The following is a 13,730-nucleotide window of genomic DNA, read 5'->3' on the forward strand; positions in this document are numbered from 1 at the left end:
AGCCGCCAGGCCCAGGCAGGGAGCGTAAGGGAGCTGCTTCTCATATGGCTCAAGCTGGCCGTTCCGAGTCACTGCTCTGTACAGTGCAGCAGCTGCCTGAGAGACCCTGATTGGGGAGGCAGTGGTGGGCTGCCCCCCAGCCAGGCCCAGTGGTTGGGGATAGGGACTAAGCAAGCCAGAAACATGTTGGGGGAGTGGAGGCTCTGGCTTGCTCTGTCCATGTCCTTGGCAGCTGGGTGCAGGAAGGGGGCAGCCTGCCACCATCTCCCCAACAAGGTTCTCTCAGTCTCTCTCGGACATCTGCTTTGTTGCACAGAGCCGTGACCCAGAGTGGCTGGCATGAGAAGTGGCTGGTCCTGCCCCTTCCATTCCTCACCCAGCTGCCAAGGACAGGGGCTGAGTGTGCAGGGGGCAGATGTAGCAAGAGAAGGACAGAGCCAGTGAACCAATCTGGGGGGAGCACATCCCCATTTTATGCATCACTCAAAAGTTAGCAAATGCCACAATTAAGGTTGTCTTTCTTAATTTGGCCCCCTTGGCATATGTGTTATGATAGCCTTTAATTACATAATTATACGCTGTGTTTTTTGCCACAGGATCCCTGCCTCATTTCATGCACAGGATGGACCTGCTCTTGGAATGAATCAGGGTTGTGTGGTAAAGGAGGCTGTTGTCTGTAGGAACCCTTCCTTATATGTTGCAGAAGTTGGAAGTTGTATGGTGAATGAGGCAGGGGATTTCAGGAAGAGTGAGGATGGTCTCATGGTTAAGGCACTTTAATGCTGCCCTGGAGAATTGGATTCTATCCCTGTCTCTGCCACAGAGTTCCTATGAAATGTGAATCAAGTCACTTAAACCAAACCTTTCACTAATTGTATTTTCCTCATTTTACGGATACCTGACTTGAGACCCTGGGGTCTGATTTGCAGAATGCTGAGTTGCTCACAGTTTCAACTGAAATTAATGGGACTGTGCTTGAATATATACAAGTCCTATATAATACCAAGTACTCTGAAAAATCAGGCCCTAGGTATATCAAATTGGACACTCCAAATTGGTGGACATTTTTTACCTTAATCTCCATGCTTCTATTCCCTATCTGTAAAATGGGGATAATACAACTACCCCACCTTACAAGTGTTTGGTGAAAATTAATTAATGTTTTTGAAGTATTCAGATACTGTAGTAATGAGCACCATAGAAAAGCCTCTGAGGAAATTAATATTTCTTATCTTCCTTGTAATCAAGCAGACATCTTGAAAAATGAATATAAAACAAAATATTGAATATCTGCATGTTAATTGAGCACTGTCTACTCTGTGCATTGAATGAGGCGGGACTCCTCTGAGAATAATACTGTGTGAGCATGTAATTAAAGAGTGTATTATAATGCAGACACACAAGGGGCTACATTGAAGTTGCACAGGCATACTTAAGGTAGTTATCTGGCCCTCATCCCTACTTCATGGGGGTATAGTGAATGAGGAAAGTGCTGTTATCCACACTGTGCAGTTGAGGATCACAAGCACAGACAAACTAAATGACTTGTCCAAGATCACACACACTGTCTTTGGTATAGTGAGAAATCAAATACTGTATGGGTCTCTAAGTCCTAGGCTAGCACCCTAGCCACAGGACCATCCTTCCTGTCGTATTCAAATATAGCACTGAAACCAATTCCTTCTTTGTGGTTAATTAACTATGGTGACTATATTTAAATTACTACAAATATGTTCCCCCCAAAAAATTAAAGTTCAAAAAAATCCCACATCATGTTTTGCTTGAAATAATCAACCCCCATAGTAAAATAACTACTGTATTTATTATGATCCCTTCATTAGTATGATGCAAATTAGCATTTTTTCTAGGTAGGTGTGTATATGTGTGTGTATAATATTAAAAAAAAAATCACAAACAAGTGGGACTACCAATGGTTACATTTTGCTTTAATAAAATTTGCTAGCAATTCTTACCTTCTCCTCATAAGGTAGCACTAGAACTTTCATAACATATTAGTTATTACTGTGATCAATTGGCAATATACCGAATGAACCATATGGAGTTAAGGTAAACTTTATAGAGTTAAGTTAAACTTTATTGTATTAGATCTAACACCTTGGGGTACATTGTATTAAAAATGCAATTTAGTATGTAGAGTTGCGGCATTGTATATCTTCCTGTAGTAGAGAGGGGAAATACTAATGTACTTCCTCCATTATCAACCCTTTGAAACCACCCTCCTTGGGGAGAAATGCATATGCTAGTTCCAACTGGAGTCTCCAAGGAGCAACAGTCAAAAAAAGGATTTCTGAATAAAAGCCTGCGGTTTAACGTACCTCAGGGCCTTCTTACTGTTCCAGCAAATGGACAGGTCCATGGAGGACCCCAATCCTTAGGGGAGGTTTGGAAGGACTAGGCCTACTGGGTCCTCATAACACTGAGTGCTTGTTGTGAGCTGAAACTCTGATGAACTTGTAACCATAAGGATTCCCCTAGGTTAAAAGATTGCACTTGCCAAATCCATAGCAGAAAATTGGGTTGACTTCTGGTAAGCTTATTAGCACGCCTTGTCAGTTTTTTATTGTTTTTAATCTGTTTTCTCTGTAGTGCTTTGTACCTTACAAGTGAAAAAAGTTTGCTTAGGAAGAGTTGTGCGGAACTTATATCTGTAGCAATTACACTGTTATCTTTCTCTGAAGGGAAAGGAAGCAGGTATTCTAGGGCAAGCTGTCTGTGCTGGGAAGACACAGTGAAGGAATGGGAACTCTCCAGCCTGGGAAAGCACAGAGTCAGAAGGGAGAGAGAGATGCGTATCTCCACCTAAGAGAGACAACAGCTAGGGAGCTGAAAGCCAAGAGTAGGTGCCCATGGTGAACCATCCATGGGAAATACAGGTTCAGTTGCCCTAAACTGTGACAATTACAAAATCATTCAAATAAGCAGGTATAGCCAGCTTGCTGAGAAATAAAGCTTGTTCCTAAATTATCACTTTCAGTAGCTACACAGTGGTGCCACACAGATCTTGATAGTGATAACCTAGTTCCGGATCTGAGGGTTTTAAATATTGTACTGAAATCCCTGTGTGGTGTAGTTAGTGAGCTAGCAATTCAGATTGCAGGTCTCTGAAATAGTATGGCATTTATTTAGAGGTTTTAAAATTAGTTGTGGAAAACTGATATTAGCTAAGAGAAGTTTAAACTACATGTATTAACATGTTCTCTGTGTATATATAATCTTCCCACTGTATTTTCCACTGAATGCATCCGATGAAGTGAGCAGTAGCTTATGAAAGCTTATGCTCAAATAATTTTTTTAGTCTCTAAGGTACCACAAGTACTCCTTTTCCTTTTGCGGATACAGACTAACACAGCTGCTACTCTGAAATCTATTAACACTGTGCCTTTCAGAAACTTAATCCTTTTTATGATATCTTGAGGATTATAAAAGAAAATTAGACATATAATAGCATTAATGGAAAAAAAAATGTTTGTCTTAACAAAACAAGGACACCTTGCTCACTCTTCTGCTAAATCAGTCATACGCTAGAGAAATAGACCAGTTAAAGATGAAAGAGCTATCATAAATCATCTTGAAGTCAAACTGTTATTAAATATGTCAAGAAATGAAGCCTACTGACTTGATAAAGGTGATATTTCAGATTTACTCTTCAGCTATTATTTTCACTTTCTTGTTTCTCAGAACAGGAACACATTTAAAGAAATAAAGACAGGGATGGGGTGAGTGAGGGATAAAAGAAGGAAAATAAGCATACTGCAATACTTGTCTGGCTTCCTCTTGAAGTGAACAAATTCAGAATATTTATTGTATTTGTCCTGTTGAGGAATTTTACCAAATAAACAATATTGGATAAAATCTTCAAAAGTGCCTAAGTGATTCAAGGCCTAAATCTCATTTTCAGAAGAGACTTAGGCCTTTTCTACACTATATAGTTTTGTTGACAAAATAGTGTACACACTGAAATGCTCCTCCCACTGATGTAACTCCCCTGCTATGCCGACATAATGTAGAAGCCCAAGTCTCATTTCAAGTCAAAGGGGATTTGATTGCTAAGTGCCTAGATAATTTTTTAAAATGGAGCTGAGGCTCCTAAGTCATGCAGGCACCATTGAAGATGTTATCTTTTATTTTTGTATGGCTCACCTACAGAGAAAGGTACATATTGAAATACTTTCTAGTATTTCAGTATGTAGCCTGCCCTATCTATTTGTGGATGACCTAATCCTAGTTTGTTTATCTACTAACCTACTCCCATTCAAACCTCTCCGTGTATTTACAATTTGGAGGAAAGGGGGAAAAAATCTGCGTTATCCCACTTTTCTATTTCTCTAACATTTAGAATGTTGTTTATTAGACTGTAATCTCTATAGGGCAAGGACTGCCTTTATTTTTTGTCATGTCCAGTACAAGACAAATGAATAATTAAACATCTTGTTTTCTGAGACACAGAAGCGGACTCAGAATGGCCAAGATTTCCAAAAGTGATTAGTGATTTTAAGTGCTTTGATTTTGGATGCCCTGTTTGAGACTCTTTGAAGGGACCTGATTTCCAAAACACAGGGTGCTCAGCACTTTCTGGAAAATCAGACTCATCCAAGGTGTCTTAATTTGTGCACCCAGTAACTGAGACACCCAAAATCATGTAATCAATTCTGAAAATCTTGGCTCTGTGTCCTGCATGTAGAAATGCTCTTTTATGAGCAACCATGTCTGTGGAGTTTATAGGGAGAAGAAAATGTCTTGGTGGGGACAACAACAAAAAAACCTGGGACTTTAGGGATAAATGATTATGTCTTGGGCAGATGTGCCACAGAGGCTCTCAGAGCTCATGTACTTTAATAACCTAAAGCTGTTTTAACCTAGAAGATGGTCACTCTTTATTCTTCTTTCCTCATGTCTATGGTTTGTTGTCTTGTTTGTGACTTCCTGGATTTGGATTCAGTGATACTGCTTTTGATAGAGGGACCTCAAAGGGATAGTAGTCATTGAAAGGAGTGGAAATAGGGTTCCAAACAAGCATTGGTAACTTGGCATCTGATCTTTCTGTGTTATCTATTAGGAAAGTTAAGTAACCTCAGACCTGACAAACTCACTACACCAAACACATGATTTACAGGGTATTTATCCATAAAGAGTAACATGAAAGGTATCCACAGAAACCGCATAACTTATCAAGATTCATGATTATTCGGAGATGCATATATGGGTAATATTCAAGTCATAAGGTGTTTATATTGGAGTAGTAATTAGTCACGAGGACATGATGTGTCTTGGTGATGGCCTATTTAGTCAAAGGGGAATTGACACACTGTCCTGTTTGGCCTGTGATTCAGTGCAAGGCTCAATTGTTCAGCCTTGTGGAATACTAAGATTTTGTATGGAAAACCACCAGAGGCAACAACAAGCAACTGAAACCACTTAAAGTTAAAGGTAAAAAAGAAAGTTTACAATGAGACAGGATTTCTTCCTATCTGTGAATAGAAAAAAAATCTGTTTTCAGTATAACACGGGTGGGAGAAGCACTCTGGGTCCATTCACTGAGGAGACACCTGGTGGAGTGTGGGGAGGAGGCATCATGAATATTTGAATCGTGGTTCCTGTGAAGCCAGACAGCTCTGCAACAGACTGAACTTTGGGGTGGGAGAACCTACTTTATTATATTGGAGAGGTAACTATTGATAAGTGTAGATCCAGTTTGCATTTTGCTATTTCGAGTTCTATCCAGTTGCGTCCATCACTTTCTCTCATTTCTAGTTATTTTTTCTTAAATAAACCTACTTCTGTTTTCTTGTAAGTGTTCACAAGTGCCGTGTGGTTCACGGGAGTAGTGGTATAAGGTGAAACAGGTAAACTGGGGTACACTGTACCTTTGGGGGCAGAGGATTTGGAATTTCTGTGAGTAGCCAGTAGCAGTGGCTGGATATCACAGGAGAATAATTCAAAGGGACTCGGGGATAGTGGTGTCCCTATTGTTAACCTGTGAGGTGACGTCAGGGATGCCATAGCCTAGAGGAGAGTGCTCGAGTGGCTGTAAGGCTGGTGGACCTATCTGTCATGCAGCTACCACAAGAAAGATTCCCTCTCTCTAGAGTCAGGATTAACAAGGTGATTCACAGTCCTAGGTATCCCAAGAACCCTAACATCCTATTTTACAAATAGGGAACTGTGGCAAATAAGAGTAAGGGCTTGTCTACGGTAAAACTCCATGTAAATACTGCTGGCATGAATAAGAATAATATGAATTAGGTGCCTTTTAATGTGTGCCAGCAAGGTCTGTGTTGGGCAGTTAGAGTGCAGCACATTCTGTAAATCACACCCCTCTAATGTACTTTATCATGTCATGAGGACAAGCCCTAAGTGACTTGCCCAAGGTCACACAGGAATTCAGTGGCAGAACAGACAATTAAATCCAGATTTCCAGAGCCCCTGCCTAGTGTCCTAACCATTGGACCATCTTCTAGTCATTTTTTCTTTGTGAGCCACAGGGATACATTTTTTCTACTGGGGATGATTTAGCAGTATGCAGGGGGGGGAAAGACCAACTCCCTCATAAGTGGGGGAATGACTGAAGGAAACATATCAAAAAGCAGAAAAAGAGGCACCCAAATCATTTTCTGCCAGTTTCTTTCAGCAGTTGCTTTACAATGGAAGTGTGAAAGACACAATTAAAAATCTGAAGGGTTTCAGGTTTTGCTAATGTAATCCAACTCATTGTCTTCCCTTAATTATCCCAGCACAAATTTTCCTTTAATAGCTTGCAGGGTAATTTTCACATAAGATGTAGCAGGACAAGCATATAATTTGTTGACACCTGTGAGCAGAGGAATATTTCATTGCTGGTACATGTTTCTTACTTCCTATAGTTTACCTGTGAGAGTCAAGATTCTCCTGACTGAAAATATACCTGAATTTTCATTCTGACAGCTAGTGCTAAGCTTCCTTCCCCTCTGTCCTCCCCTCCACCCCCACCCCACAATAAAAATAAGTCCAATACTGTTCAGTTCCCTGAGCATGCCAGTGGTTTTGGAAAGTTTTTATATCCTAAGGTATTTCATACTTAGAAGCAGCCTGCTACAGACAATTTTTAAAAGTTCCCTTCTCTGGTGGACTAGTAGAACTGCCTTGAGTAGTGGCGTCTTTACAGAAAAATCTTACAAAGCTGAAGTGAGGAAGTGGTTGAGCCCATTCAGTCTGTATTGCTCAGTCTGTTAATTTCTTACCAGTGTTCTGGGCTTGGACAACAACTACACACACAGAGTATTAAAGAAAGAGAATGAGGAGGGAATTTTCCCTGTTATCTCCTTATAGCATGGAGTAGGCTTCTGCACATTGCTGGGACAGCTCCATTGACTTCAGAGCTTTATACCAGGGGTGGATTTGGAACGATCTGCCGCATGCAGCTTGTCTGCAGGTTTAATAAGAAATTAGACCACTTGTGCTTTCTGAAATAAATTCTACTGGCCTAAAAATTATGGCACATAGTAATCTATCCATAAAAGTGGAATTAGCAATGATGCACATGAGAATTCTTGCTATTTCACCAGATGGACCAACATCCTGGTCCTGATATTCCAGTTTTCTCACAGGGCAAATTCCAGCTTGGTGAGTGTTTTGGGTTTATAAGCATTACAAGACTGAGCACTCTGAGCATTATAAATTACTTACATATAAACAGATCCTCCCTTTGATAATACAAGCACCAATTCTGTTTAAGTCTGTGAGATATGTGCATGTATCTGAATGCAGAATGTGGCCCAAAGGAATAAAAAATGAGATATGTAAAAATAGAAAGATCCCCTTTCAGGACTAGATGGTTGCGCGCACACACTCTCTCAGTACAACTTTGTCTCCCTCCCCACACATTTTTTTTTTATTATTTTTCAGACTTAAAAAATAAGTTCAGAGTTATGGAATTTTATAACTTTTTAATTTGATCTTAATTGTTAGGCCAGGTCATCCACTAGCTTCAATCTGTGTAGGTACACGGGCTACAATGGAGCTATGCTGATTTATATCAGCTGAGAATCTGGCCTTTAATTTTATTAGACTTTCCCCAGCAATGTTAAATACAGAACACAGTATAAATGATGTGCAACATCAACCATGCCTAGCTGATAGAACCACAATGAAAAACGTCAAGTGACTACATATGTCTTTTACCTTTATAAATCACAACCTCAAATGCCTTTCCAACATAAAACTGAGTTTCCAAAGAAGGAAGTAGGTAGAAGGGGTGATAAGAAAGTGTCTGCAGCTTCTGACTTGACAAAGCATAAACAAGAAGGTTACAATCTCCCTTAACTATCTCATTTTACATTATACTCTATGTCCTAAAATGGTTTCTAAAATGAGGTTTGAAAGGAAATTGTACACTAATGGAGAGGCACAAATTGGACAGGCAACTGGAAAGCAACACCATGTGTTGCATTAATTGAATTAATAACATTTGTTGGTATTCTCGATATATTTTACTCAGATTCTTCAAGGAAAGTTAATAATGCCAGATATTTAGTGCTAACACATGCTAGAAGAATACAATTTGTGCTATTCAAGCAAATTCAGTGAGTATGAGAATGAGTCAGTACTTAAAATCATAAAGTCTATTTCTCCAATTTAATGTCACTTGAGGAGAATGTGAGGATTGGGACAGATGTTGATAACTGTATTCTCACTTTGGTCAGCATTGTACAAAATTCACTCTCCTCTTATCAAGGTGATGTTAATAAAAACCTTTCAACCCATCAAATAATGATGCCCTCCTGCCAGAGAACACAGATTTGTTTTTAATGTAGATAACCACTAGTTTTCCATGGTTAAAACCCCCAAAATTCTCGAATTAAAAGAAACATAAAAATCTACGTTTTTTGTGATTAAAATGAAATGTTGAACTTTGCTTTCCCTAGCCATAATATGTATAGATATTAGTTGAACAGTGTTTTATTGATATACAGTAGAACCCCATTTACCCGAGCCTCTGGCTCTCCATATTAACTGAGCTCCAGTGGCCTAGGGCTGACTGTCTGAGCCTGACAATATAAGATGGCTAAATGGAATTCTGCTGTATGAGTTCAGAGATGTCTGAAATGGGTAAGGAAAATGTTATTCTCATAAGGCAGATAACTTGCAGTGAGTGAAGCTACCAGTTTTTATCTTTACATTAAATGTAAAAACTAAAGATTTTTCCTGTAAAAGCTGAAATTCTGCATTTTTCCATGGTTTTTCTGTGGCAAACAGATTTCTAGGCTCCCTTTTTATGAATTTAGTAGGGGAAAGCCTGGATACATAGCTTTTTAGCCTTCATTTTTAATACAATTTGGTATTTATTTAAGTTCACAAGGAGTTTTTTGGTTGTTTTTTGTCCTATTCAAAGGATGAAATAATTACATATTTTAAATAGATATGCTAGCAGTAGTTAAGATATAGACCATTCAAACTCCATTACTTTATAATGGATAATACAGGGGTCAGCAGATTAGGTGACTTTCCAATAGAAGAAAGTGAAAAAGTAGTTATGTTTTAGGCAGAGGTAAAACAAGGCGGGGGAGGGGGGGCATCTGTCACTCAGGTGCTATCACCAGCTTCCAGTTATTACAAATGGTATTGTGCATGGGGCCATACTAGATGACTTATGGGTGATTGGATCTGAACCATAATCAGTGAAGTAAAACTTAATCATATTGCCTTAGCTCATCAGTATAGGTGTTTCAGACACAGTGCTCAAGGTATTGCTCCAGCAGTGCTGACTCAGTTTGATGTGAGCCTTAAAAAAAGGCAACTGATAGGAATATTGTTTTCATGTACTTGCTGGTACCACGACAGAGTTGAAGAAGCTCACTGACTGGAGGGAGATCCCTATGGAACTCAAGCAGATCAGTTATGATGAGGTAACCCACAGCAGAATAAGTATGAGTTGGCTAAACTTGTGCACAGAACATTACAACAGCCAGGGAGGAGTTTTTTCTAGACCAGTATTAACAGCATACAGATGCATTACATCGTGTTATATGACATGTTATATTAAATATGATTTTACATGATATTGTGTGTTTGTGTATATTTTTCAGCTACACTCCAATTCTGACAAAGGTGATGGATCAGTCAAGTATATCCTTACGGGAGAAGGGGCTGGAACTATATTTATTATTGATGACACTACGGGAGACATCCATTCAACCAAAAGCCTAGATCGAGAACAGAAGACACACTATGTGCTGCATGCTCAGGCTATTGACAGACGGACGAACAAGCCACTCGAGCCTGAATCTGAGTTCATTATCAAAGTGCAGGACATCAATGACAATGCACCAAAATTTACAGATGGACCTTACATTGTTACTGTGCCAGAGATGTCTGAAATGGGTAAGGAAGATATGTTATTCTTGTAAGGCAGCTAAATTTTAATTAGTGAAGCTACCAGTTCCTGTTTCACAGAGTTATAATAAAGCATTTTCTTTTTCATCAGTTATACACAAAGGTCAACAAAAGCTGGAAGGTTGTAGTAATAACAAGGCAGCAAGATTTCAAATTGAACATCACATGTTAGTTTTCTTTATCTGCCTGTCCATAGTTCACTCATACAATACATTATGCATGTCAGCAGAAGAGGAAATGCAATGCTATTCTTAAATACTTCAATAGTTTTGCACTCCTGGGTAACTGCACTTTGGGAAAAAAAGTTACATTCTTACATTTCTGTACAACTACACTGTTTACTTTATTTTCAGAGGCATCTGACTGTGTAAATAATCTATGCAATTTATGGAAAGAATAAAATAAATGAAAGGAAAAGTAAATCTCCAGTTTATTTTAGACCACAGCCTCACAGGTTCATCTTCAGTTATTTTTTATAATGGAAGATAAAGTGTAGCTCAGCTTTGTATTACCCTATGACAGTTTTACCTTAGGTATTAATTATATGTCCATGCATTTTGCTGCTGCTTGATCAGTGCTGTATTTAAAGCAGCAGCAACATGCTAGCAGTTCCTGTTACTTATTGGTTCCTCAATAATATCATTGATTTAGATTTTTTTTTTTGGCACAGTGCTAGATATATTTCTTTTCTCATGCAGGATGGACAGATCCAAAAATATTTTTGTTTTAGAAAGCTCAGTTATTGTAAGCAGTTTTCCTCCTGAAGCCTGCTGCCTTGTATCACTAACGGGTGACTGGGGACAGTTACCCACACTAGTTCTAAAAGAGAACAGCAGGAAGTCCAAGACAAAAATAACCCTCTGGAGTCGATTTACATAAAATATATAATTTGTTCACTTCTACTGACTCTTTCTTTCTTAAGTCAGCAGGTGTCTAGCTGAACTTTTGCGAAGTGGATTTTATAAATGCCAACAGGAAAAAATATCAAAGTGAACTGAGTTACTGGCCTCTCATAAAAAAGTGATTATTTGAATTATATGTTTGGAGAGAAAGGCTAGTATGATTGAATTTTGATGGTTTATCATCATTCAGTCACACTGAATTATGATGATGGCTCATCATAATGGGCCAGATGCAGCAAAAAAATAATCAGGGGTGCTTTGTACGAGTCAGGAAAACAGAGAGAAAAAGGTTTTATTTTTAATGAGAGGTAATTTGAGGACATTTAAAAGCTTAGGTATGGAGAGCTTGCTTTGGGCTGGGAGTCCTTTGTTTGTTCATTCTCTGGCTCACTGGCATTTAAGATGTAGAGTGGGGGGTGGGCATCACCAGCCGTCATTACTGTGAGCTAGCTGACATATAGGTCTCTTGGGTTCATCCTGTTTGTGACTCTAACCTTGCTGTGGGAGTGGTCCAGGCACATAGCTAGCCCCTTCACATTTTCCTTCAACACGTGCATGTAGTAAAATACAGCATATAACATATTAGCATGTGTGTTGGTCACACCATTGTAGATAGCACCAAACTGTTAAATCATGCTCCTGAAATATTCAACAGCCAAAGCCAGGATTGTAGCAGTTTGAAAACTTGAGACTGATTCTCCTCTCCCTTTACATTGATGTAAAACGGCCATTACACCACTGATGTAAATGGACTTACACTGGTGTAAGAGAGAGGTGAATTAGCCCCATTGGTTAAATACAGTTCTTTCCCATCTACCCTGCAAGACCAGATTATTTTAACTGTCCAGCCCAGCACAGTAACTATCATAATGTAGAAGGATCTAAATCTCTCCCTCCATCCCCTTCTTTTCTCCTGTTTCTAATGCTTTTAGCTCCATCCCCATTTCTCGCTTCCCTACTGTTTCATTCCTCCTTAGGTCACGGAACAATCCCCTTGTTATATCCCCTTGGTTCTCTTCTCCCACTTCCCCACTCATTCTCTTCTCAGATTTTCTTTCACCCTCACTATGCAATAGAATCCCAACTTCTATCTTGCTCAGCATCTCTAACCTCCCTCACCATGTTTCTCTTCCACAGATTATCTGATATATTCTGTAAGTCTCCATTTGTTTCTCTCCCCAATTCTTTCCCCTTTCTAAAAGTCTCTCCCTAACCCCCACCCCTTGGAAGTACCCTTCTCTCTTCCTAATAGCTGAATGTCCAAGCCTTTGGTCAGTCTTCCCCTTGGTGTCTTTCTGCCCCCGAGTGTTCTTGATTCTTTCTTTTAGTCTCCTGCTAACTTTTGGACCCCTTCCTGGGGTCTCTGTCTCTATCTCAACTCCCAGCCTTGATTCCATGAGTCTTTCCCCCATACTTGGAATCTCTCCCTCAGCCCCTTCTCCTTCCACTACCTTGCTTTCAGCTTAAAGCACATTATCTACCTTTTCTCCCAGCTCCAGATATCACCATAAATCCTTTCTAGCTGCTCTGCACTTTTTATCAGCCACTCTAACTGGCCAGTCTTTGATAGCTCTTCAGGTGACTGATAAGAGGCTTTCTAACTGACTTGATATCATTTAAAACAAAAGGTGCAACACTACTTTGCTTACGGTTGTTTGTTCCTGTCTGAATCCATGACTCCTTCATGGATACTGACTACTTAATTGATCTATTGTTTCTGACCTGGAGCTAGCAAGATTTTTCTCCACACAGAGATACTAATAAGTAGAGATCCACATGTTTTATTTTAATGCTTTGAATTCATATCTGCTATGCCCGACAACCAACATATATTAATTCTCCCCCACCTCCAGGAAGAAATATAATTCCTGGAAGTAATGTCTCAAAGGCCTGGTCTACACTACAAACTTAGGTTGACATAAGCCATGTAAAGTCAATCTAATAATGTATGGGTCTAAACTACTGAGTCCTTTCTGCTGATCTAAGTGGCTTGTGAAGTCAACTTCTGTACTCCTCCGCGAGAGGGGGAGCTCTTGATTCAATATCCATGGGTCGACATGGGGATAGTGTATAATTACTCTATCTGTAGCATGAGTAGAGTTCACCTCTCTTCACCTCTCTCTTACACCAGTGTAAGTCCATTTACATCAGTGGTGTAATGGCTGTTTTAACATCAATGTAAAGGGAGAGGAGAATCAGTCTCAAGTTTTCAAACTGCTACAATCCTGGCTTTGGCTGTTGAATATTTCAGGAACATGATTTAACAGTTTGGTGCTATCTACAATGGTGTGACCAACACACATGCTACTCTACTACTCTGTTGTATAATTCGAATGAATTGGCCTCCAGGAGGTGTCCCACAATGCTCCACTGTGACTGCTCTGGAAAGCACTTTCAACTCCGCTGCACATCAGCCAGTTAAACAGGAAACAGCTGCTC

General features: G+C 39.6%; 1 protein-coding gene across 3 annotated transcripts in view; it reads left to right on the forward strand.

Moving 5' to 3' along the window:
* Positions 1–13,730, forward strand: part of CDH18 (cadherin 18) — an 839,398-nt gene that overhangs the window by 635,800 nt on the left and 189,868 nt on the right. For all 3 annotated transcript variants that reach the window (XM_073332278.1, XM_073332279.1, XM_073332277.1), the window contains one exon: positions 10,083–10,377. In XM_073332278.1, coding sequence (XP_073188379.1) covers positions 10,083–10,377 — 295 coding nt within the window. The remainder of the gene's footprint in view (positions 1–10,082; positions 10,378–13,730) is intronic.

Source organism: Lepidochelys kempii, chromosome 2, assembly GCF_965140265.1.
Source record: "Lepidochelys kempii isolate rLepKem1 chromosome 2, rLepKem1.hap2, whole genome shotgun sequence".
Lineage (NCBI taxonomy): Eukaryota > Metazoa > Chordata > Testudines > Cheloniidae > Lepidochelys > Lepidochelys kempii.